Raw genomic sequence first — 23,968 nt, forward strand, 5'->3', positions numbered from 1 at the left:
CAACAGCCTTCAGCAATTACTACTGGGTGGCTAACATAGCCATGGTGAGGAGGTGGCTGGTGGGGGAAGCTGGCGTGGGTGCACATGGAGGAGGCTTCTTGCAAGAGCACAAGTCTGGGGGCGTTGGTAACAACGCCTCTGCCGCTCCCGCCGGCGTCATACTCCACCAGTCCAGTGGTGTTGGCGGCCCTGAGAGTCTGGGGGCAGTGGAGGAGACATGTGGGAGCAAAGGGGGCATCAATGTGGTCCGCAATCTGCGATAATCACTGGTTTACCTCGGAGAGGATGGACGGGGTGTTCCGAACTTGGCGGAGAGCGAGGATTGATAGTATGAGGGACCTGTTTAAAGAAGGAAGCTTCCGGAGTATGAGGGTGCTGGAGGAGAAGTTAGCATTGGCGGGGGAAATGAAGTTCAATATTTACAGGTGCGGGACTTTGCTGAGACAGGTACCAACCTTCCCACTCCTGCCACTTAAGGGGGATTAAGGATAGGATGGTCTCTAGAGGATGGATAGGAGAGGGGAGCGTCTCGGACATATATAAAGAGCTTTTATGGGTTTGGAGGAGACTCAGACCAAGGAGCTGAAGCAAAAATGGGAGGAGGAGTTGGGGGGAGAGATAGGGGAGGGTCTCTGGGCGGACACGTTGGGGAGGGTCAACGCGACTGCAACATGTGCCAGGCTCAGCCTGATCCAATTTAAGGTTGTTCACCGGGCTCACATGACAGTGGCCCGGACGAGCAGATTCTTTGGGGTGGAGGATAGGTGTGCGGGGGGGGGGGGGGGGGGGGGGGGGGGGGGACCATGTTCATATGTTCTGGGCATGTCCAAAACTGAGGGTATTTTGGCAGGGGTTTGCCGATGCCATGTCCACGGTATTAAACACGAGGGTGGCAATGAGTCCAGAGGTGTCGATTTTTGGGGTGTCGGAAGATCCGGGAATCCAGGAGGAGAAAGAGGCAAATGTTCTGGCCTTTGCTTCCCTGGTAGCCCGGAGGCGCATACTGGAGGCACTCAAAGCCCCCGAAATCGGAGACCTGGCTTTTGGACATGGCTGGCTTCCTCTGCCTGGAGAAAATTAAGTTCGCCATGAGATGGTCTCTGTTAGGGTTCGCCCGGAGGTGGCAACCATTCATCAACTTCCTCACAGAGAATTAATCGTCAGCAGCAGGGGGGGGGGGGGGGTTAGGTTAGCATAGATTAGGGGGGTAAACAATGGTAGGATCTGTGGGAGGGGGTATTTGCACGATGTTAATATTTTCCTTGTTATGTACATTGTTGATTTTGTTGCTGTTACAATGCCAAAGAAATACCTCAATAAAATGTTTTTTTTTAAACTTCCAACTGCCCTCCCCAGTTAGAACCCCATGTCCTGTTTGACCAACGCCTTGAGCCTAGGCAATATGTTCTGTTTGCACTTGTATTTCCTACTTGCCCCTGTCCTGTGGCGGTTTGGAAAAGGCACCTCTTTAAGTGCTGTTGCCTCTTGGGTGGCTGCTCCCTAACTGGGCGATGAAAATCTGTCGGCATCAGCAGCCTGCGATGTACGGAAATTAAAGGGATGGGATTTGAAATTTAGATGAAGACCGCATGGTCCCATGGTAAATACCTGAGCAACCCACAGCAGCATACACGTTTGCATTAACTCTCGAGCAACCCTTAAATAAATTTATAATGTGTATCTTTTACCACACACTTGAAAGGCTGTAGTAGTGTGGTTGAAGAAATGTTGATGGGGTGTGGGAAATGGTTGCTGCTGTCTCTCATAGTGTCGAGCATGACCTTCTGTTTCTATCTTTCAGTTTGATTCAAGCCCAGCAGATGTCAGAGGTCAATTGTGTTATCTCCAGTCTTACCTCCTCTACTCGCCCCAGAGCACTGATAGGGTTAGCATTTCTATTGCACTGCTGTCTCCCTGATATGCACAACGTGTCTCTGTATTAAACCCTCAGCTTACCAACAATACGCCATAGGTTGGAGGCAAGTCTCCTTGTTGTTCTTATTTGAATATCTTATTTACCAATACACGGGTGGCGGGGGCGGGGGGTGAATACCGTTAAAGTCAGTGACCCCTCCCACCCCCACCCCATTCATCATCCCATTGCTCCACCAGTGACATGCCAGTGCTTGAAGGCTTCTTCAGCAGTCTAAGAGAAAGGCCTTTTTAAATTGCAGTGCTCAGTGCTAAGGGATGTGGTGTGAAAATGTCATGCCCTGTAGGTACACAGAAACACCATTAAGAGTAATATAGAATATTTCCCCAAGTGCTAATGGACACGGTGATGTATTATCAAGAGAAAAAGCAGAATTCCTGTGTTGTGGATATTTTTTTCAAATGTGTTGATATTCTACTAAACCCTGTACTAGTTATTTATGTTTAGTGTATTCTGACCGCTCTTTTCATAGTGCGCTCTCTGTACGGTGACCCTTTGGCGTAAGGCGCTACTGGCTCTATTGAGTGAGAAGCCTCTGGGAGCCCTGTCACAAGCCTCTGTTCCACATTAAGCATTAGTCATAGGGAATCACTGTTTGTTGGTGGTGTCACGAGACAAAGTTATTTGATTGAAGTAAATGCTGTATCACAAACGCTTCACACAGGTTACTTTTTGAATGCATTCGCTGTCCTTAAGGTAGGTACAGCAGTGTTCACAGATAGCTACAAGATCGAGTGCCCCTGTTTTTGAAAGTTGATCAAGGGGCTGAGTTTCGGTCACCCAGAGTTGCAAGAAACTCATTTTAACATCTGCTGATCCCTGACTCCGCATGTTTCTGTACGTCTAGGATTTCGCCCACAAATTATTGTAGCTTGCACTTAAAATTTGTGGAGTCTGGCCAGTTTTGGACAATTCAGAGTTAAATTGATTATTACCCCATATTTGGCCCACTGACCAGGCATTGCATCACTCTTCTTCCTCCACCTTGTCACACGAGCATTTCTTCCCCTGTCTAGTTCATATTGGTGTTCTATTCCCCAATTCATCCAAATAAAATCTCGTCCTGTACCCTCAGCATCATTTCCTGTCCCCCTTGTTGCTGGGAGATGATTAGGGTGGGGACTCTGAGCACAGTTTTGCGAGATGAAGATTTTCTATCACTGAAAGCTTTTCATCTTATACTCATCAGGACAAATACAAGAATACCAAATTTCAAACAATCAGGAGGAAAGCGTGCTGATCGGTTGGCAAGTCAACTGAGGTGTTGCCATGGAGAAAGCGGCAGGGAACCATACCGGAAAGTGTCAGCCAATCAGCATCTTTTTCGCCTGTGGTATAAATTGTCACTGTTTGAAATTTGCCATTCTTGTGTTTGCCCAGGTGAGACAAGAAATGTGGGCAACATATTTCTCTTTTCCACACGAGTCAAGATTTCTTACTCCACGAACAGTTTAGGAATTCCCACTCAAAACATCCTTTCACCCGTCGAGAAGGAGCGGGAAATGACCCATGGAAAAAATGCGTCTAAGTACAAACACGTTTCACCCATCTGGTTACACCTGTGGGCCAAACTCCCAGAGGGCAGGAGTGCCAGCCTCCAGCGTTTTACGGTGATGTTAGTGTTTATCCCCAGTGCCAGCTTCTATTCTTTTTTTAAAATTCATTTACGGGATGTTGGCGTCGCTGGTTAGGCCAGCATTTATTGCCGATCCCTAGTTGGCGTTCAGAAGGTGTTGGTGAGTTGCCTTCTTGAACTGTTGCAGTCTTTCAGGTGTAGGTACACCCATTGTGCTGTTAGGGAGGGAGTTCCAACCTACAGCCATACTAGTCTGAAAACGTCTGATCTCCGAAGCTAAGCAGACTCAGGCCTGGTTAGTACTTGGATGGGAGGGAAGGAGTTCCAGGATGTTGCCCCAGCGACAGTGAAGGAATGGGGATAAATTTCCAGTCAGGATGGTGAGTGACTTAGAGGGGAACCTCCAGGTGGTGGGGTTCCCAGGTATCTGCTGCTCTTGTCCTTCTATTTGGTAGTGATAGTGAGTTTGGAAGGTGCTGTCTGAGAAACCTTGGTGAGTTACTGCAGTACATCTTGTAGATGGTACACACGGCTGTCACTGTTTGTCGGTGGTGGAGGGTTTTGAATGTTGTTGGAGCTGGACTCGTCCAGGCAAGTGGTGAATATTACATTACATTCCTGACTTGTGCCTTGGTGGACAGGATTTGGGGGAGTCAGGAGGCGAGTTATTCGCCATAAAATTCCTAGCCTCTGACCTACCCTGGTAGCCGCAGTATTAATGTGGCTAGTCCAGTTCCAGTTTCTGATCAATGGTCATCCCCAGGATGTTGATTATGGGAGATTCAGTGATGGTAATGCTATTGAATGTCAAGGGGCGGTGGTTAAATCCTCTCTTGGAGGAGATGGTCATTTCCTGGCACTTGTGTGGTGTGAATGTAATTTCCCACTTATCAGCCCAAGCCTGTTCGGGTACACAGAAGGAGAATTCAGAATGTCCAAATTACCTAACAGCACATCTTTCGGGACTTGTGGGAGGAAACCAGAGCACCCGGAGGAAACCCACGCAGACACGGGGAGAACGTGCAGACTCCGCACAGACAGTTGGGGGGAAGGGAAAGTGAAAGCGACAGGGAGCATGGAGTTAAATGGCAAGATACGCAGGAGGATAACATGTAGGCAGGTGGATTTAAGCTTGAGGCAGACTAGGAATTCAACAAAAAGGAAGGATAACTTTGGACATCTTAGGACTTCCAATATCTGTAATGATAAGAAAGTTAGCATTAAGGCACTTTACCTGAATGCGCGTAGCATTTGTAACAAAGTAGACGAACTAAGGGCACAGATCATCGTGAATGATTATGATGTGGTAGGCATCACAGAGACATGGCTGCAGGGGGTTCAGGACTGGCAGTTAAACATCCAAGGATATACAACCTATCGAAAAGACGGAGGTGGGCCGAGGGGGTGGGGTTGCCTTGTTAGTTAAGAACAAAATTAAATCTATGGCACTAAACGACATAGGGTCGGATGATGTGGAGTCTGTGTGGGTAGAATTGAGGAACCACAAAGGCAAAAAAACCATAATGGGAGTTATGTACAGACCTCCTAACAGTGGTCAGGACCAGGGGCGCAACATGTACCGGGAAATAGAAAAGGCATGTCAGAAAGGCAAGGTCACGGTGATCATGGGGGACTTCAATATGCAGGTGGATTGGGTAAATAACGTAGCCAGTGGATCCAAAGAAAAGGAATTCATGGAATGCTTACAAGATGGCTTTTTGGAACAGCTTGTCATGGAGCCCACAAGGGAGCAGGCTATTCTGGACCTAGTGCTATGTAATGAACCAGACTTTATAAAAGATCTTAAAGTAAGGGAACACTTAGGAAGCAGCGATCATAATATGGTTGAGTTCAGTCTGCAGTTTGAAAGAGAGAAGGCAAAATCGGATGTAATGGTGTTACAGTTAAATAAAGGTAATTACGAGGGCATGAGAGAGGAACTGGCGAAAATCGACTGGAAGCAGACCCTAGTGGGGAAGACAGCAGAGCAAAAATGGCAGGAGTTTGTATGCATATTTGAGGACACTGTACAGAGGTTCATCCCCAAGAAAAGAAAGATTATCCGGGGAGGGATTAGACAGCCATGGCTGACAAAGGAGGTCAGGACATGTATCAAAGAAAAAGAGAGATCCTATAAAGTGGCCAAAAGCACTGGGAAATCAGAAGATTGGGAAGGCTACAAAAACAAACAGAGGTTAACAAAGAGACAAATAAGGAAGGAGAGGATCAAATATGAAGGCAGGCTAGCCAGTAATATAAGAAATGATAGTAAAAGTTTCTTTCAATACATAAGAAACAAACGACAGGCCAAAGTAGACATTGGGCCAATTCAAACTGATTCCGGAAGGCAGTGATGGGAGACGAGGAAATGGCTGGAGAACTTAATAAGTACTTTGCGTCTGTCTTCACAGTGGAAGACATGAGTAATATCCCAAAAATTATAGAGGGTCAGGGGGCTGAGTTGAGTATGGTTGCCATTACAAAAGAGATGGTGCTAAAAAAGCTAAAAGGTCTTAAAATTGACAAATCTCCTGGCCCCGATGGGCTACACCCTAGAGTTCTGAGGGAGGTGGCTGAAGAAATAGCGGAAGCGTTGGTTGAGATCTTTCAAAAATCACTGGAGTCAGGGAAAGTCCCAGACGATTGGAAGATCGCTGTTGTAACCCCCTTGTTCAAGAAAGGATCAAGACAAAAGATGGAAAATTATAGGCCAATTAGCCTAACCTCGGTTGTTGGTAAAATTCTAGAATCGATCGTTAAGGATGAGATTTCTAAATTCTTGGAAGAGCAGGGTCGGATTAGAACAAGTCACATGGATTTAGTAAGGGGAGGTCGTGCCTGACGAACCTGTTAGAATTCTTTGAGGAGGTGACAAGTAGGTTAGACCAGGGAAACCCAGTGGATGTGGTCTATCTGGATTTCCATAAGGCCTTTGATAAGGTGCCACACAGGAGGCTGCTGAGACAGGTGAGGGCCCATGGTGTTCGAGGTGAGCTACTGGCATGGGTTGAGGATTGGCTGTCTGACAGAAGGCAGAGAGTTGGGATAAAAGGTTCTTTTTCGGAATGGCAGCCGGTGACCAGCGGTATCCCACAGGGTTCAGTGTTGGGGCCGCAGCTGTTCACCATATATATTAATGATCTGGATGAAGGGACTGGGGGCATTCTAGCGAAGTTTGCCGATGATACGAAGTTAGGTGGTCAGGCAGGTAGTGCTGAGGAAGTGGGGAGGCTGCAGAAGGATCTAGACAGTTTGGGAGAGTGGTGCAGGAAATGGCTGATGCAATTCAACGTGAGAAAATGTGAGGTCTTGCACTTTGGAAAAAAGAATCCAAGCATAGACTACTTTCTAAACGGTGAGAAAATTCATAATGCCAAAGTACAAAGGGATCTGGGAGTGCTAGTCGAGGATTCCCTAAAGGTAAACATGCAGGTTGAATCTGTGATTAAGAAAGCGAATGCAATGTTGTCATTTATCTCAAGAGGGTTGGAATATAAAAGCAGCGATGTGCTACTGAGCCTTTATAAGGCTCTGGTTAGGCCCCATTTGGAGTACTGTGTACAGTTTTGGGCCCCACATCTCAGGAAGGACATACTGGCACTGGAGCGTGTCCAGCGGAGATTCACACGGATGATCCCTGGAATGGCGGGTCTAACATATGATGAACGGCTGAGGATCCTGGGATTGTATTCATTGGAGTTTAGAAGGTTAAGGGGAGATCTAATAGAAACTTACAAGATAATACATGGCTTAGAAAGGGTGGACGCAAAGAAACTGTTTCCGTTAGGCGAGGAGACGAGGACCCGTGGGCACAGCCTTAGAATTAGAGGGGGTAAATTCAGAACAGAAATGCGGAGACATTTCTTCAGCCAGAGAGTGGTGGGCCTGTGGAATTCATTGCCGCGGAGTGCAGTGGAGGCCGGGACGCTAAATGGCTTCAAGGCAGAGATAGATAAATTCTTGATGTCGCGAGGAATTAAGGGCTATGGGGAGAATGCTGGTAGGTGGAGTTGAAATGCCCATCAGCCATGATTGAATGGCGGAGTGGACTCGATGGGCCGAATGGCCTTACTTCCACTCCTATGTCTTATGGTCTTATGGACAGTGACCCAAGCCGGCAATTGAAACTGGGGCCCTGGCGCTGTGAAGCCATAGTGCTAACCACTATGCTACCGTGCCGTCCCCAATATACGCATGATTTGCCGGCCCCCGCCTACACTAATCGCACCCTTCGGCCAACCCACTCATCCTTACCCGAGTCATGTGTACCCTATGCAAGGGCAGCATGGTGGCTGAGTGGTTAGCACAGGTGCCTCACGGCGCTGAGGTCCCAGGTTCGATCCCGGCTCTGGGTCACTGCCCATGTGGAGTTTGCACATTCTCCCCGTGTCTGCGTGGGTTTCGCTCCCACAACCCAAAAATGTGCAGAGTAGGTGGATTGGCTGCACTAAATTGCCCCTTAATTGGAAAAAATAATTGGGTGATCTAAATTTATTTAAAAAAAGAAAAATGTGTACCCTATACATCATCTTGAACTGAATCAAGCTCACCTTTGTGCAAGCAGAGATTGGGTTTACCCATCGCCAAGCACCACAGCCATTTCCTTCCCCAACCCCTCCTCCCATTTCCTTCCCGAACCCCTCCTCCCATTTCCTCTTGATCCTCCCCACCTACACCCTGGATGTGATGTTGGCGTCAGATGCAGTCAGTCTTTCTCCCAAGGGTGTGGTGAGTGCATTATGTCCACTTCCAGCCTCTACCATGTAAGTATCCTTGCACTATGTCTCTATGCCATTTCTTCCATTGAACCACCATCCATGCAGCTTTGCAGGTTCAGTGTCTGATGTGGGGATCTGTCCTCACTCGAGCATCAGATTAAAATGATGCCAGTGACAGCCCTCCCATAAATTGCCTTGGTTTGTCTTTTCTTTCGTCTATGATCAAGGGGGTGGATTGTTCTTGATTGAAAGTTCACTTCTCAATTTGTCCTAGTTTGATACCCTGTTCTGTGTATTTGTCAATACTTGATTAGATGTTGAATATGGAAAATAAATTTGATTGTTAGGATTACAGACAAAATTGCATTGTTCTCATCAGCGCCCAACTAAACGCCGAGGAAACTGATGCAGCATTTGTGTTGTCCAGCTGAGTGTATTCGGGTTGGGTTGAAACTTTGGACCTTCTGTTCTCTGTGACTCAGCAACACAGCAGTCAGCGCTCCAGTGAATTGGGTTTTAAATATTGTAGCATCTTTACTAACCAGTCCATTAGAAGCCGAAATCATTCATTGTTTTTTTTTCATTGAAATAAATCCACAATGAGAAAAAGCTGTTCAGCCCGTTTTATCTGGAGTCTCTCTAATTATTGTGTCGTGCAATGCACTTCCTACCCTCCTGTGAAAAAGATTCCAATGCAAGGGTGTTCCTGAGTCATTGCCCCATCTACAGCTGGGAGTCGACCACCTGGCCCCTTCTGACTTAGACCTGGATCAGTCCTTTCAGGGCCCATCATTGAATTGTGGCAATTCAACAGAGTTGCAAAGGAAGGGAAGTATCCTCCTCCATACAGTCTATTGAGTCTGCACCGACCCTCTGAAAGAGTACTCCACCCATCTCACTCCCCGCCTAATCCCAATATCACCTTCACCTACAGATTTTTTTTGGACACCAAGGAGCAATTTTGCAAAGCCAATGCACTTAACATGCACATATTTGGACTGTGGGATCTTACATGTGTGTCTTTATCGATATGTTTCAGTCTCCATGTGTCTCTGTTTCTCTCTCACTCTCTCTGTCTCCCTCTCACGCTCTCTCTATCTCTCTCTCTCGCTCTGTCACACGCTCTCCCACACACTCTCACACACTCTCACAGGCGCTCTCTCTCACAGGCGCTCTCTCTCACAGGCGCTCTCTCTCACAGGCGCTCTCTCTCACAGGCGCTCTCTCTCACAGGCGCTCTCTCTCACAGGCGCTCTCTCTCTCTGCCCCCTCTCTCTCTGCCCCCTCTCTCTCTGCCCCCTCTCTCTCTGCCCCCTCTCTCCCTGCCCCCTCTCTCCCTGCCCCCTCTCTCCCTGCCCCCTCTCTCTCGCTATCTCACACTCACTTGCTCGCTCTATCTCTTTCGCACTCTCTCTCTCCCCCTCTCTCTGCCCCCCTCTCTCTCCCCCTCTCTCTCCCCCTCTCTCTCCCCCTCTCTCTCCCCTCTCTCTCCCCTCTCTCTCCCCCTCTCTCTCCCCTCTCTCTCCCCCTCTCTCTCCCCCTCTCTCTCCCCCTCTCTCTCCCCCTCTCTCTCCCCCTCTCTCTCCCCCTCTCTCTCCCCCTCTCTCTCCCCCTCTCTCTCCCCCTCTCTCTCCCCCTCTCTCTCCCAATCTCTCTCCCAATCTCTCTCCCCCTCTCTCTCCCCCCTCTCTCTCCCCCTCTCTCTCCCCCTCTCTCTCCCCCTCTCTCTCCCCCTCTCTCTCCCCCTCTCTCTCCCCTCTCTCTCCCCTCTCTCTCCCCCCTCTCCTCCCCCCACTCTCTTCCCCCACTCTCTCATCCCTCTCTCTTCCCTCCTTTCTCTCACTCGCTCGCTCTCTCACACGCTCTCTCGCGCTCTCTCTCACACGCTCTCTCTCTCTCACACACGCTCTCTCTCTCACACGCTCTCTCTCTCACACGCTCTCTCTCTCACACGCTCTCTCTCTCACACGCTCTCTCTCTCACACGCTCTCTCTCACACGCTCTCTCTCACCGCTCTCTCTCTCTCTCACGCGCTCTCTCTCTCACACGCTCTCTCTCTCACACGCTCTCTCTCTCACACGCTCTCTCTCTCACACGCTCTCTCTCACACGCTCTCTCTCTCACACGCTCTCTCTCTCACACGCTCTCTCTCACACGCTCTCTCTCTCACACGCTCTCTCTCTCACACGCTCTCTCTCTCACACGCTCTCTCCCCCCCTCTCTCCCCCTCTCGTCCCCCCCTCTCTCTCCCCCCCCTCTCTCTCCCCCCCTCTCTCCCCCCCCCTCTCTCCCCCCCTCTCTCCCCCCTCTCAGCTCACCCCCTCTCTCCTCCACCCCTCTCTCCCCCCTCTCTCTCCCCCCCTCTCTCTCTCCCCCCCCTCTCTCTCCCCCCCTCTCTCTCCCCCCCCTCTCTCTCCCCCCCCTCTCTCTCCCCCCCCTCTCTCTCCCCCGCCCGTCTCTCCCCCCCCGTCTCTCTCCCCCCCTTCTCTTCCCCCCTTCTCTCCTCCCCTCTCTCTTCCCCTCTCACGCTATCTCACACGCGCTCTCTCTCTCACACGCTCTCTGTCTCACACGCTCTCTCTCTCGCCGCTCTCTCACGCCCTCTCTCGCCGCTCTCTCTCAAGCCCTCTCTCGCCGCTCTCTCTCAAGCCCTCCCTCTCTCTCCCCCCCCCTCGCTCGCTCGCTCCCCCTCTCTTCCCCCTCTCTCTGCCACCCTCTCTCCCCCACCCCTCACGCTATCTCACACTCACTTGCTCGCTCTATCTCTCTCTCTTTCGCCCGCTCACTCTCTCCCCCCTCTCTCTCTCCCCGTCTCTTCCCCCCTCACTCTGTCCCCTCACTCTTCCCCTCTCACTCTGCCCCCTCTCACTCTGCCCCCTCTCTCTGCTCGCCCCACTCTCTCGCCCCACTCTCTCACCCCTCTCACCTCCTCTCCCCCTATCTGTCTCTCCCCCTATCTGTCTCTCTCCCCCTATCTGTCTCTCCCCCCCCTATCTCTCTCTCTCTCCCCCTATCTCTCTCTCTCCCCATCTCTCCCTCCCCAATCTCTCTCTCCCCCCTATCTCTCTCTTCCCCCCCATCTCTCTCTTCCCCCCCTATTTCGCTCTCCCCTATCGCTCTCCCCCCATCTCTCTCTCTCCCCCCCATCTCTCTCTCCCCCCATCTCTCTCTCCCCCATCTCTCTCTTCCCCCCATCTCTCTCTCCCCCCCATCTCTCTCTCCCCCCATCTCTCTCTCCCCCCCCATCTCTCTCTCCCCCCCCCCATCTCTCTCTCCCCCCATCTCTCTCTCCCCCCCATCTCTCTCTCCCCCCCCATCTCTCTCTCCCCCCCCCATCTCTCTCTCCCCCCATCTCTCTCTCCCCCCTCTCTCTCTCCCCCCATCTCTCTCTCCCCCATCTCTCTCTCCCCCCATCTCTCTCTCCCCCCCATCTCTCTCTCCCCCCATCTCTCCCCCCCCCCTATCTCTCTCTCTCCCCCCCTATCTCTCTCTCTCCCCCCCTATCTCTCTCTCTCCCCCCTATCTCTTTGGGCAGCGCGGTAGCATTGTGGATAGCGCAATTGCTTCACAGCTCCAGGGTCAATGTCTGTGCGGAGTCTGCACATCCTCCCTTTGTGTGCGTGGATTTCCTCCGGGTGCTCCGGTTTCCTCCCACAGTCCAAAGATGTGCAGGTTAGGTGGATTGGCCATGTCAAATTGCTCTTAGTGTCCAAAATTGTCCTTGGTGTTGGGTGGGGTTACTGGGCTATGGGGATAGGGTGGAGGTGTTGACCTTGGGTAGGGTGCTCTTTGAAAGACCCGGTGCTGACTCGATGGGCCGAATGGCTTCCTTCTGCACTGTAAATTCTATGATCTATCTCTCTCTCCCACCGTCTCTCTCTGCCCCTCTGTTTCTCCGCCCCTCTCTCTCTCCCCCCTCTCTCTCTCCCCCCCCTCTTCCTCGCTCTCTCTCTCTCTCTCCCCCCCCTCTTCCTCGCTCTCTCTCTCTCTCTCCCCCCCTCTTCTTCGCCCTCACTCTCTCGCCCTCACTCTCTCTCTGTCTCTCTCTCACTCTTTCTCCCTCTCTCACTCTTTCTCCCTCTCTCAGCCATCAGTCTGTCTAGGCATGGATTCTTTCCCTCCAATGATTCTATTCAGATTGAGTGGGTTTTTGTTTTGTTGGCTGGTGTTGTGGCCTCCAAACGCTGTAACTGGAGAGTTGACAGAAACAGTGGCAGGTAGAGTGAGGTTTCCTTTGGGAGTTACACTTTTTAAAAATAAATTTAGAATATCCAATTCATGTTTTCCAATTAAGTGGCAATTTAACGTGGCCAATCCACCTAACCTGCACATCTTTAGGTTGTGGGGGTGAAACCCACGCAGACACGGGGAGAATGTGCAAACTCCTCACAGACAGTGACCCAGGGCCGGGATTCGAACCCGGGTCCTCAGCGCCGTAGGCAGCAATGCTAACCACTGTGCCCCCGTGCCGCCCTGGGAGTTACACTTTTAACATGAAGTTGACTAAATACATATAACAAATGCATACATTCAGTAAATAGTTTTATACGAACATCACGTTCATTAAATCCGTTTGAACTGGCCACTTTTAGTGCATGGTTCTGTATTCTGAGATACCCCTGTCCGGGACATGAAGTTGATTTCTTCCACTCTCAGAGTTCCCCATGTCTACTGTGCTAACACAGCGGAAGCAACCGCTGATGAGGTAGCTCCATGAACGAGGAAGGGCCTCAACTCGAGCCTGGTAAACAGCTCAATCTCTCACTCCCTCAGCTACAGGGAAATTGCACTGTAAAGTAAAAGAGGTTTTGAAATTTGTGGGGCAGTTCTTTAAGTTTTCTAAATTCACACTTTGCTTTTCTGCCCCACCTGGAGTTATTTTGGAAAGGTGAGGAGAGTAATTCAGTAAATGTATCCAAGGATCACAGAAAAGAACATTTAAAATATTGAAATTACAAAATTTTCCCCTTTCCTTTACCTGTGTAGAAACGATATCTACAATCACTTGGATAGAATTGATTCGAGTTTGGATAACCTACAGAATTTACTATCGGGGCAGACGTTCAGCATGGAATCCAGCACGCTCTTAGATGTGAGTTTGTTTCCACTGTCTTCCAAGTCTTCTATTGTGAACAATGAAATTAAATTCTCCAGAATTTTAATTTACTTATATAAATGTGGAATAAAAGACGAGTCTCGGTCATAATAACCATGAAACTCTGGCTTGTTGTAAAACCCACTTGGTTCACCAATGTCCTCTAGCGAAGGAAATCTGCCGTCCTTACCTGGTGTGGTCTATGTACTTTATAAAAATGCATTTTATTACAAACATGTATCAAAACCGGTTACAACAAATAAACACCCCGGGAAACATACTTCCCAGGAACCAACTATACAGTCTGTACAACTTTTTTCCCCTTTTCCACCCTACCACCAAAGTGTCCGGGTCCACCTCCTCCTCCACTATCCTGGCTAAGACTGCGAACACTGCCACCCAGAATCCTCCCAATTTTTCACAACCCCAAAACATAGAACATAGAACAGTGTAGAAGGAGGCCATTCGGCCCATCGGGTCTGCACCCTATCCCACCCTATCCCAATAACCCCTCCTAACCTTTTTGGACACTAAGGACAATTTAGCATCATGTTTGTGTGATTCGCTGGCCCCTGCCCACATCTCTCTCTCATATCTGCTACCCCCTGAAAGAACCCACTCATTCGCGCCCGAATCATATGCACCACCTTAAACTGTATCAGGCTCATCCTTGCACAGGAGGAGGTCCTGTTTACCCTACACAGTGCCTCTGCATTCTCCCCTCCCAACTCCGCTTCCCATTTCCCCTTGATCTTCACCACCCGCTCCCCTCCCTGCTCCCCCAGACACTTGTGTATATATATCCCCAATTCTTCCCTCCCCTTCCACATCCGGAAGCAGCAGTTGCTCCAGCAGGGTGTATCCCGGCAACCTAGGGAACCCCCTCCAGACCTTTCGTGCAAAGTCCCTAACCTGCAGATACCTGAGCTTTCTTCCCCCTCAGCAGCTCTACCCTCTCCCTTAGCTCCTCCAGACTGGCGAGCCCTTCCTCCAAATACAAATCCCTCACCTTGACTAGCCCCACTTCCCTCCACCTCCTGTATACTCTATCCATCTACCCACTCTACCCCTTCTCCTTCACACTATTGCCGCACCTTATCCATATTTGCCGCCCAATAATAATGAAGCAAATTTGGAAATGCCAATCCCCCCTTGCTGCCTCTGAGCAGGTTCCTCCCGACCACCGGCACCTTCCCCACCCATACCTTTCCCACCCATACAAACCCCTAAATGACAGTTTCCAATTTCCGAAAAGTCCTTAAGGGGGCAGCACGGTAGCGCAGTGGTTAGCACTGCTGCCTCACGACGCCAAGGTCCCAGGTTCGATCCTGGCTCTGGGTCACTGTCCATGTGGAATTTGCACATTCTCCCCTTGTTTGCGTGGGTTTCACCCCCACATCCCAAAGGTGTGCAGGGTAGGTGGATTGGCCACGCTACTTTGCCCTTTAATTAGAAAGAAACAATTGGGTACTCTAAATAAAGGCCTTTGGTATAAAGATTTGGAGAGCCTGAAAAATAAGCCAGAACCTCGGCAGAGTATTCATTTTCGCTGCTTGGACCCTGCTCGCCAACGTCAACTGCAGTGTATCCCATCTCCTGAGATCTCCCCTGGCTTCCTCCACCAGCTTCGTAAAGTTCCATTCCCTCGCTACCTGAATCCCCAAATACCTAAACCTACCTCTTGCTACCGTAAATGGCATCCTCCCTAAATTAACCCGCTGTTCCAGCTAATTCACTGGGAAATCCTCACTTTTCCCTACATTCAGCTTGTACCCTGAGAACCCTCCAAACCTCCCCAACAGGCCCATAATCCTTCCCATACTCTCCAACGGATCCGAAACATACAGTAAGAGGTTATCGGCTTAGAGTGACACCCGGTGCTCCCTCTGTCCCCTCATTATCCCCTGCCACTCCGCCGACCACCTAAGAGTCATCGCCAATGGCTCTATGGCCAGCGCAAACAGGAGTGGCGACAGCGGGCACCCCTGCCTCACACCCCTGTGTAAGTCAAAGCTTCGCAAACTCCCATTATTTGTCCTCACACTTGCCCCTTATGCCACATAGAGCAACCACACCCATGCCACAAATCTCAGCCCAAATCCCAACCTTCCCAAAACCTCGAACAAGTACCGCCACTCCACCCGATCAAATGCTTTCTCCGCGTCCATGGACACCATCACCTGTGGTACCAGAGCCCCGACAGATTCAACAGCCGTCTTATATTACCCGCGAGCTGACTGCCCGTCACAAAGCCTGTTCATCTGCAACCACCACCGGATTTTTCACATCCGTGTTATGGGCCTATACAACCCACATTCCACCGGGTCCTTCCCCTTTTTCACGATTAGTGTGCTTAATGCCTGCACCATCGTCTCTGGCAACTCTCCCTTCTCCAGCACTTCATTAAACGCCCCCAACAGATGTGATGCCAGGTCGGTTCCAAATTCCTTATAAGATTCTGCCGGGTACCTTTCCAGCCCAGGGGCCTTCCCCGACATCATACCCCTGATACTATCCAGCACCTCCCTCAGCCCCAGGGACTCCTCCAACGCCTGCCTCTTTGCTTCCTCCACTTGGGGAAATTCCAGCTCGTCCAGAAACCGCCCCATGTCCCCCTCCTCTCCCTCTGGGTCTGCCTTGTACGGTCCCTGGTAGTACTCCCTAAATGCTTCATTTATCTTCCCTGGTTCCGACACCAAATCCCCAGTCCGTATCTTCAATATTCCCCTGGACACGGCCTGCCTCCGCAGCTGGTGTGCCAGCATGCGGCTCGCCTTCTCCCCATACTCGTATTGCACACCTCTTGCCCTACACAGTTGCAAACCGTCCTCCCCATTGTCAACCTGTCAAACTGTCCCTGCAGCTTTTTTCCCCTCGCCAGTCTCTCTGCGGTGGGCACCCTCGAATACTCCCTATCCACCTACACATTCTCGCTCACGAGGCCTCCCTATCCGCACGGGCCTTAAACAAAATAATTTCTCCCCCCCCCCCCGGACCACTGCCTTCAGTGCTTCCCAAAAAATGCCTGCCGACACCACCTCATTCTGATTCAACTCCACGTACTCATAGATACACAGAATTTCCAGTGCAGAGGGAGGCCATTCGGCCCATTGAGTCTGGACCAGCCATTACAAAGAGCACCCTACTCAAGCCCACTTATCTACCCTATCCCCGTAACCCACTAACCCCACTTAACCTTTTTTGGACATTAAGGGCAATTTAGCATGGCCAATTCACCTAACCTGCACAGCTTTGGACTGTGGGAGGAAACCGAAGCACCCGGAGGAAAGCCACGCACACACTGGGAGAACATGCAGACTCCACACAGACAGTGACCCAAGGCGGGAATCGAACCTGGGACCCAGGAACTGTGAAGCAACTGTGCTAACCACCGTGCTGCCTATAATACTCGTACTCCTTAATCGCCACCCGCACCTTATCACAAAGACCTCCATCCGCCAACAACTCCGAATCAAACCTCCACCCCGGTCTCTGCTCTCGTCCCGATCTATACCAAATCTCCAGCCAGTGGGGTGCATGGTCCAAGATAACTATCTCCGCATACTCTGCCCCCTCCACCCAACCACAATCTCCCGACTCACTACAAAGTAATCAATCCTCGAATACACCTTATAGACGTGTGAAAAGAAGGAATACTCCCTCCTGGGTTCTGAAAGCGCCATGGATCCACCATACCCATCGACCTGGGCCTCGGGGAAAATTGATGTACAGAGAGATCTGGGAGTTCAGGTCCATTGTACCCTGAAGGTGGCAACGCAGGTTGATAGAGTGGTCAAGAAGGCATACAGCATGCTTGCCTTCATCGGACGGGGTATTGAGTACAAGAGTCGGCAGGTCATGTTACAGTTGTATAGGACTTTGGTTAGGCCACATTTGGAATACTGCGTGCAGTTCTGGTCGCCACATTACCAGAAGGATGTGGATGCTTTGGAGAGGGTGCAGAGGGGGTTCACCAGGATGTTGCCTTGTATAGAGGGTGCTAGCTATGAAGAAAGGTTGAGTAGGTTAGGATTGTTTTCGTTGGAAAGACGGAGGTTGAGGATGGACCTGATTGAGGTCTACAAAATTATGAGAGGTATGGACAGGGTGGATAGCAACAAGCTTTTCCCAAGAGTGGGTGTGTCAGTTACAAAGGGTCACGATTTCAAGGTGAGAGGGGGAAAGTTTAAGGGAGATGTGCGTGGAAAGTTTTTTTACGCAGAGGGTGGTGGGTGCCTGGAACGCTTTACCAGCGGAGGTGGTAGAGGCGGGCACGATAGCATCATTTAAGAGGCATCTAGACAGGTATATGAATGGGCGGGAACAGAGGGAAGTAGACCTTGGAAAATAGGAGACAGGTTTAGATAAAGGATCTGGATCGGCGCAGGCTGGGAGGGCCGAAGGGCCTGTTCCTGTGCTGTAATTTTCTTTGTTCTATCCACCCTCGGCTCTAGGACACAGTTAAAATCTCCTCCCATGATCAACTGATATGTGACCAAATCCGGGATTGCTGCCAGCAACCCCCTCATAAAACTCACATCATCCCAATTTGGAGTATACACATTTACCAACGCTACTGGCGCCCCTTCCAATACCCCACTCACAATCACATATCTCCCACCTGGATCCTTCGCCTCCTTCGCGCTCACAAATCCATTCTTTTACTCAGTAAAATCGCCCCTCCCCTCGATTTTGAATCTAACCCAGAGTGGAAAACTTGCCTGATCCACCCCTTCCTTAACATAACCTTCACACGGAGGTGCGTCTCCTGCAGAAAGACCACCCTGCTTTCAAGCTCCTGATGTGCGCGACCTCCTTGCGAACTTTTAGCTGGCCCATTCAGTCGACGGACCTTCCACGTTACCAGCCTTACCAGAGGCATACACCTCCAATTCCTTCTACCATCCATCATCACAGTGGATAGCACTGTTGCTTCACAGTTCCAGAGTCCCAGGTTCGATTCCCGCCTTGGGTCACTGTCTGTGCGGAGTCTGCACTGTCTCCCTGTGTCTGCGTGGGTTTCCTCCGGGTGCTTCGGTTTCCTCCCACAAGTCCCGAAAGACGTGTTAGGTGAATTGGACATTCTGAATTCTCCCTCTGTGTACCCGAACATGCGCTGGAGTGTGGCGACTAGGGGATTTTCACAGAAACTTCATTGCAGTGTTAATGTAAGCCTACTTGTGACAATAAAGATTATAATTATTAAGATTATTATTATCTTCCCCACTTAACTCCAACCCCCTTAATTCCACGCTATACCTAGCACATCCCAGTTGGCCCCCATCTCTGCTCCTGATCATGTCATCTCCCACACCCCCGCCACGTCGCAGCGACCTCCCCCGCCCCTCTCGGCCTTCTCTCCCCCCACCCCCACCCCACCTCACTTCCGTTCACCAGCATTACTTAGAATCATAGAATTTACAGTGCAGAAGGAGGCCATGCGGCCTATCGCGTCTGCACCGACCCTCCGACAGAGCGCATTTCCAAACTTCTCAAGGTATTCTCCTGCTCCTCCATCTTTGCCCTCCTCATTTTGCAAAGGTCTGCTAGGAACCCCACCTCTGCCTCCAGAGCCAGTTGTGGTCCAAGATCACTCCTGTGATGTCCCAAATCTGCGACCCCCACACCTGCAAACATTTCTCCACCCGTTCCATCCAACTCTTCAGGGTGCCACACTTTCTTCGATGGCCTTCGAGTGATCCACCCGCATTTCCTTCCACTGTTGGCAGAATTCCTCCTTCATGAAAACTGCTCCATCTGGGGCTTTCCACCTTGCAGCAGGCCTTCCCCCCTCAGCTATCCTTATACTAGCTGCTGCACCACAGGCTTCCTCCAACTCTTTGGCCAGGTCTCTCTCCGTCTTCTGCTGGGTTTGGTAACCAACGGAATTAGCACTCCTGGCGGAAACTACTCCTCTGACCTTCACCGATGCCTTTTCATCAAAATTCCACCCAATATCGGATAAAAAAAGCCTTCTTTCTGTGCCTTCAAGCAGACGCTGCCCTGTGTGTGACCATTCACATCATGGCCACCACCGGAGTCTGGTCTGGCCTACGAATGATGCCGGACCCTCAGCCAGCCTCTTAACCACTTAGCTGTATTCAAGCAGTTGGCTCACCACCACTTTATCAAGGGTAATTAGAACTGGGCAGTAAGTGCTGGCCTTGCCAGTGACGCCAACAGCCAGTGAATAAAGAAAAACTTAAGCCACTCCTTCACAATTGAATCATTCTCTTAATGGGTAACAAAATGGCCGCCTTTGTCACCTCCTCAAAAAACTTGATTAAGCGAAGTCTGCACGTTCTCCCCTTGTCTGCGTAGGTTTCCTCCGGGTGCTCCGGTTTCCTCCCACAATCCAAAGATGTGCGGGTTAGGTGGATTGGACATGCTAAATTGCCCTTAGTGTCCAAAGAGGTTAGATGGGATTATTGGGTTACGGGAATAGGGTGGAAGTAGGCTGGTGCAGACTCGATGGGCCGAATGGCCTCCTTCTACACTGTATGTTTTATGTAAGTTAGTGAGACACAACCTCCCCTTCACAAAACCATGCTGTCTATCGCTAATGCATCCATTTGTTTCTAAATGGGCATAAGCCCTGTCCCTTCGAATTCTCTCCAATAATTTACCGACTACCAACGTGAGGGTCACCGGCCTATATTTCCCAGGATTATCCCTGCTACCTTTCTTAAACAGCGTTAACACATTAGCTATTCTCCAGTCCTCTGGGATGTCTCCTGTAGCCAATGAGGATACAAGGATGTCAGTCAAGACCCCAGCAATTTCCTCCCTTGCTTCCCTCAGTAATCTGGGGTAAATCCCATCTGGCCCAGGAGACATTTCTACCTTAATATCTTTTAAAAGACCCAATAACCCTCCTTTTCGATGTCAACATGACCCACTGTCCACACACCCTACCTAAGAATCACATTCCACAAGGTCCTTTTCTTTGGTGAACACTGATGTACATTTAGTACCGCGCCCATTTCCTCTGGCTCAACACATAGATGAAATGAAAAGAAAATCGCTTATTGTCACAAGTAGGCTTCAATGAAGTTACTGTGAAACGCCCCTAGTCGCCGCATTCCGGCGCCTGTTCGGGGAGGCTGGTACGGGAATTGAACCGTGCTGCTGGCCTGCCTTGGTCTGTTTTCAAAGCCAGCAATTTAGCCCAGTGTGCTAAACCAGCCCCTGGTCCTTATCCTTAATTGGTCCAATCCTTTCCCTGGCCACCCTCTTGCTTTTAACATATGAATAAAAAGCTTTGGAATTCACCTTAATCCTACTTGCCAAGGACTTTTCATGATCCCTCCTCGCCCTCCTAATTTCCCGCTTCAGTACTTTCCTTCTATTCTCCTACGTTCCTACTTTCTTTATACTCCTCAAGGGTTTTGACTGTCCCCACCCTTCTGGACCGTACAAAAGTCTCCTTTTTCTTTTTGACAAGGCTCACAATATCCCTCGTTATCCAAGACTCCCTAAACCTCCCATACTTATCCTTCATTCTCTCAGGAATGTTGCTGAATCCTAATCAACTGTTGCTTGAAAGACTCCCACATGTCTGATGTTGATTTACCCTCCAACAGCCGCACCCAATCCAAATTCTTCGATTCCTGTCTAATGTTATCGTAATTTGCCTTACCCCAATTTAGTATTTAACGTGAGGGTTACCCTCATCCCTGTCGAAACGTACCCTAAAAATTACGGAATTGTGGTCATTTCTCTCAAAACGTTCCCCTACTGAAACCTCAGCCACCTGTCCAGGCTCATTCCCCAATACCAGGTCCAGTACGGCCCCTTCCCTAGTTAGACTATCTACAAATTGCATCAAGAAGCCGTCCTGTTTGTTCTCATGATTTTATGCTTATTTCTTTTTCTTGTTAATTTATTGTTTTTGTATTGGAGGGGAGGGGTTACTGTTTTTCTCTGTTGTGATAAAATTTGTTGTTGAAAACCTGAATAAAAATTATTCCAAAAAAAAAGGAAGGACAAAGCCGCAAGCGACAGTCTGATGGCAAGCTAAGGCCCAAAACCAAATTGTAAATAAATGCCGATAAACATGTGCCTCGGCCATATTGGGGAATGTAAAATATGTATGCCGGTTAAAGGGGGTGGCCACAGTTATTATTATGAAGATGCTTGCCTGTAAATATACATGTTAATTTTTGCGTGTTTTTTTTCTAATAATTTGTAATTTGTTGGATATAAAATATGAAAACTCAATAAAAAAACATTTCCAAAAAAAAAGAAGCCGTCCTAGATGCACCTTAAAAACTCTGCCCCATCCAAACCCCTAGCACTAAGTGAGTCCCAGTCAATATAGGGGAAATTAAAATCCCCCACCACAACAATCCTGTTACTTTTGCACCTGTCCAAAATCTCTCTACCTATCTGCTGTTCTATCTCTCGCTGGCAGTTGGGGGGGCCTGTAATAAACCCCCAACATTGTGACTGCCCCCTTCCTGTTCCTAAGCTCTACCCAGATTGCCTCATTGTATGAGCCCTCCAAGATGTCCTCAGACAGTATGGCTATAATATTCTCCTTAACCAGTAATGCTACTCCCCCACCCCTTTTACATCCCCCTCTGTCTCTCCTGAAGCATCTATATCCTCCAGCGTTCAGCTGCCAATCCTGCCCTTCCTTTAACCATGTTTCTGTGATAGCCACAACATCATTGTTCCAAAAACTGATAGGCGCTCCAAGTTCATCTGCCTTACCCACGATAATGTGGAGATGCCGGCGTTGGACTGGGGTGAGTTCAGTAAGAAGTCTTACAACACCAGGTTAAAGCCCAACAGGTTTGTTTCAAATCACTAGCTTTTGGAGCACTGCTCCTTCCTCAGGTGAATCCCTCCTCACCTGAAGAAGTAGCAGTGCTCTGAACTTTAACTCTGAACTGTTGGACTTTAACCTGGCGTTGTCAGACTTCTTACAGTGCTTACCCGCTATACTTCTGGCGTTGAAACAAATATACTTCAAACCACTGCGTTGAGCAGACAGGGTTCTCTATTTCTTATTTTTCTCTTATTTTTGTTCTCTATTTCCCCTTCAGTTATTATACCTTCTAAGCTAGCGCTCTGGTTCGCATTCCCCTGCCATATTAGTTTAAACCCTCCTGAGTGACTCTAGGCCTTAAGAGGAAGCTCAGAAACTAACTTTGGCTTCTTTCCTTGACAGCTGTTCAACCCCTCGCTTTCTGCCATTGATTTGAGCTTGCCAGATGTGGAGGGTAACTTAGCGGCAGTAAGTAGAGTAATTCCTCACTTGACATAGTTGCATTCATGATAATTGTGAATTTAAATAAAACTATGTTAAGCAAATTGAATTCTCCCATTACAGCCAATGAAAAGGCTTTAGTTAGGTTCTACGGGACTTTCTGCTCAGACAACAGCATTATAATAACCAGAAAATATTGCAGATTTAGATTTGATCTATTGTCGGTACACTGAAAAGTATTGTACTGCGGACAGTCCAGACAGATCGTTCCATACATGAAAAACATAGGACATAGGATAAATACACAATGTAAATACACAGGCATCGGATGAAGCAGACGGAGTGTAGTGCTCGATAGAGAAAATGTGTGAAGAGATTGGTTCAATCCATAAGAGGGTCATTCAGGAGTCTGGTAACAGCAGGGAGGAAGCTGTTTCTGAATTTGTTAATACGTGTTCTCAGACTTTTGTATCTCTGAGATGAGATGGAATTCAGAATAACTCGGGTGGGAGTAGTCTTTGATTATGCGAGAAATATTCAGATCTGGCAGCATCTGGAAAAAGGAACAGAGTTAACATTTCAATTTCAATATCATTCTTCAGAATAAACCCACACCAGACAGGGCTCTAACTCTCTGTATAACTCCACACGGAGCTGAAATAAACCCACACCAGACAGGGCTCTAACTCTCTGTATAACTCCACACGGAGCTGGGAAATAAACCCACACCAGACAGGGCTCCTACTCTCTGTATAACTCCACACACAGCTGGGAAATAAACCCACACCAGACAGGGTCTAACTCTCTGTATAACTCCACACGGAGCTGGGAAATAAACCCACACCAGACAGGGCTGTAACTCTCTGTATAACTCCACACGGAACTGAAATAAACCCACACCAGACAGGGCTGTAACTCTCTGTATAACTCCACACGGAACTGAAATAAACCCACACCAGACAGGGCTGTAACTCTCTGTATAACTCCACACGGAACTGAAATAAACCCACACCAGACAGGGCTCCTACTCTCTGTATAACTCCACACGGAGCTGGGAAATAAACCCACACCAGACAGGGCTCCCACTCTCTGTATAACTCCACACGGAGCTGGGAAATAAACCCACACCAGACAGGGCTGTAACTCTCTGTATAACTCCACACAGAGCTGGGAAATAAACCCACACCAGACAGGGCTCCTGCTCTCTGTATAACTCCACACACAGCTGGGAAATAAACCCACACCAGACAGGGTCTAACTCTCTGTATAACTCCACACGGAGCTGGGAAATAAACCCACACCAGACAGGGCTGTAACTCTCTGTATAACTCCACACGGAACTGAAATAAACCCACACCAGACAGGGTCTAACTCACTGTATAACTCCACAGAGAGCTGAAATAAACCCACACCAGACAGGGCTCCTACTCTC

The 23,968-nt window shown here is 49.3% G+C and overlaps 1 protein-coding gene across 9 annotated transcripts in view; it reads left to right on the forward strand.

Annotated features, from left to right (window-relative positions):
- Positions 1-23,968, forward strand: part of hsf1 (heat shock transcription factor 1) — a 113,056-nt gene that overhangs the window by 83,691 nt on the left and 5,397 nt on the right. For 3 of the 9 annotated variants that reach the window (XM_038798694.1, XM_038798692.1, XM_038798693.1), the window contains exons 10-12: positions 1,802-1,885; positions 13,214-13,319; positions 22,498-22,563. In XM_038798694.1, the coding sequence (XP_038654622.1) occupies positions 1,802-1,885; positions 13,214-13,319; positions 22,498-22,563 (256 nt within the window). The remainder of the gene's footprint in view (positions 1-1,801; positions 1,886-13,213; positions 13,320-22,497; positions 22,564-23,968) is intronic. The other 6 variants (XM_038798698.1, XM_038798696.1, XM_038798699.1 and 3 more) reach the window with 3 other exon arrangements.

The sequence above is a fragment of the Scyliorhinus canicula genome, chromosome 5, assembly GCF_902713615.1.
Source record: "Scyliorhinus canicula chromosome 5, sScyCan1.1, whole genome shotgun sequence".
NCBI lineage: Eukaryota > Metazoa > Chordata > Chondrichthyes > Carcharhiniformes > Scyliorhinidae > Scyliorhinus > Scyliorhinus canicula.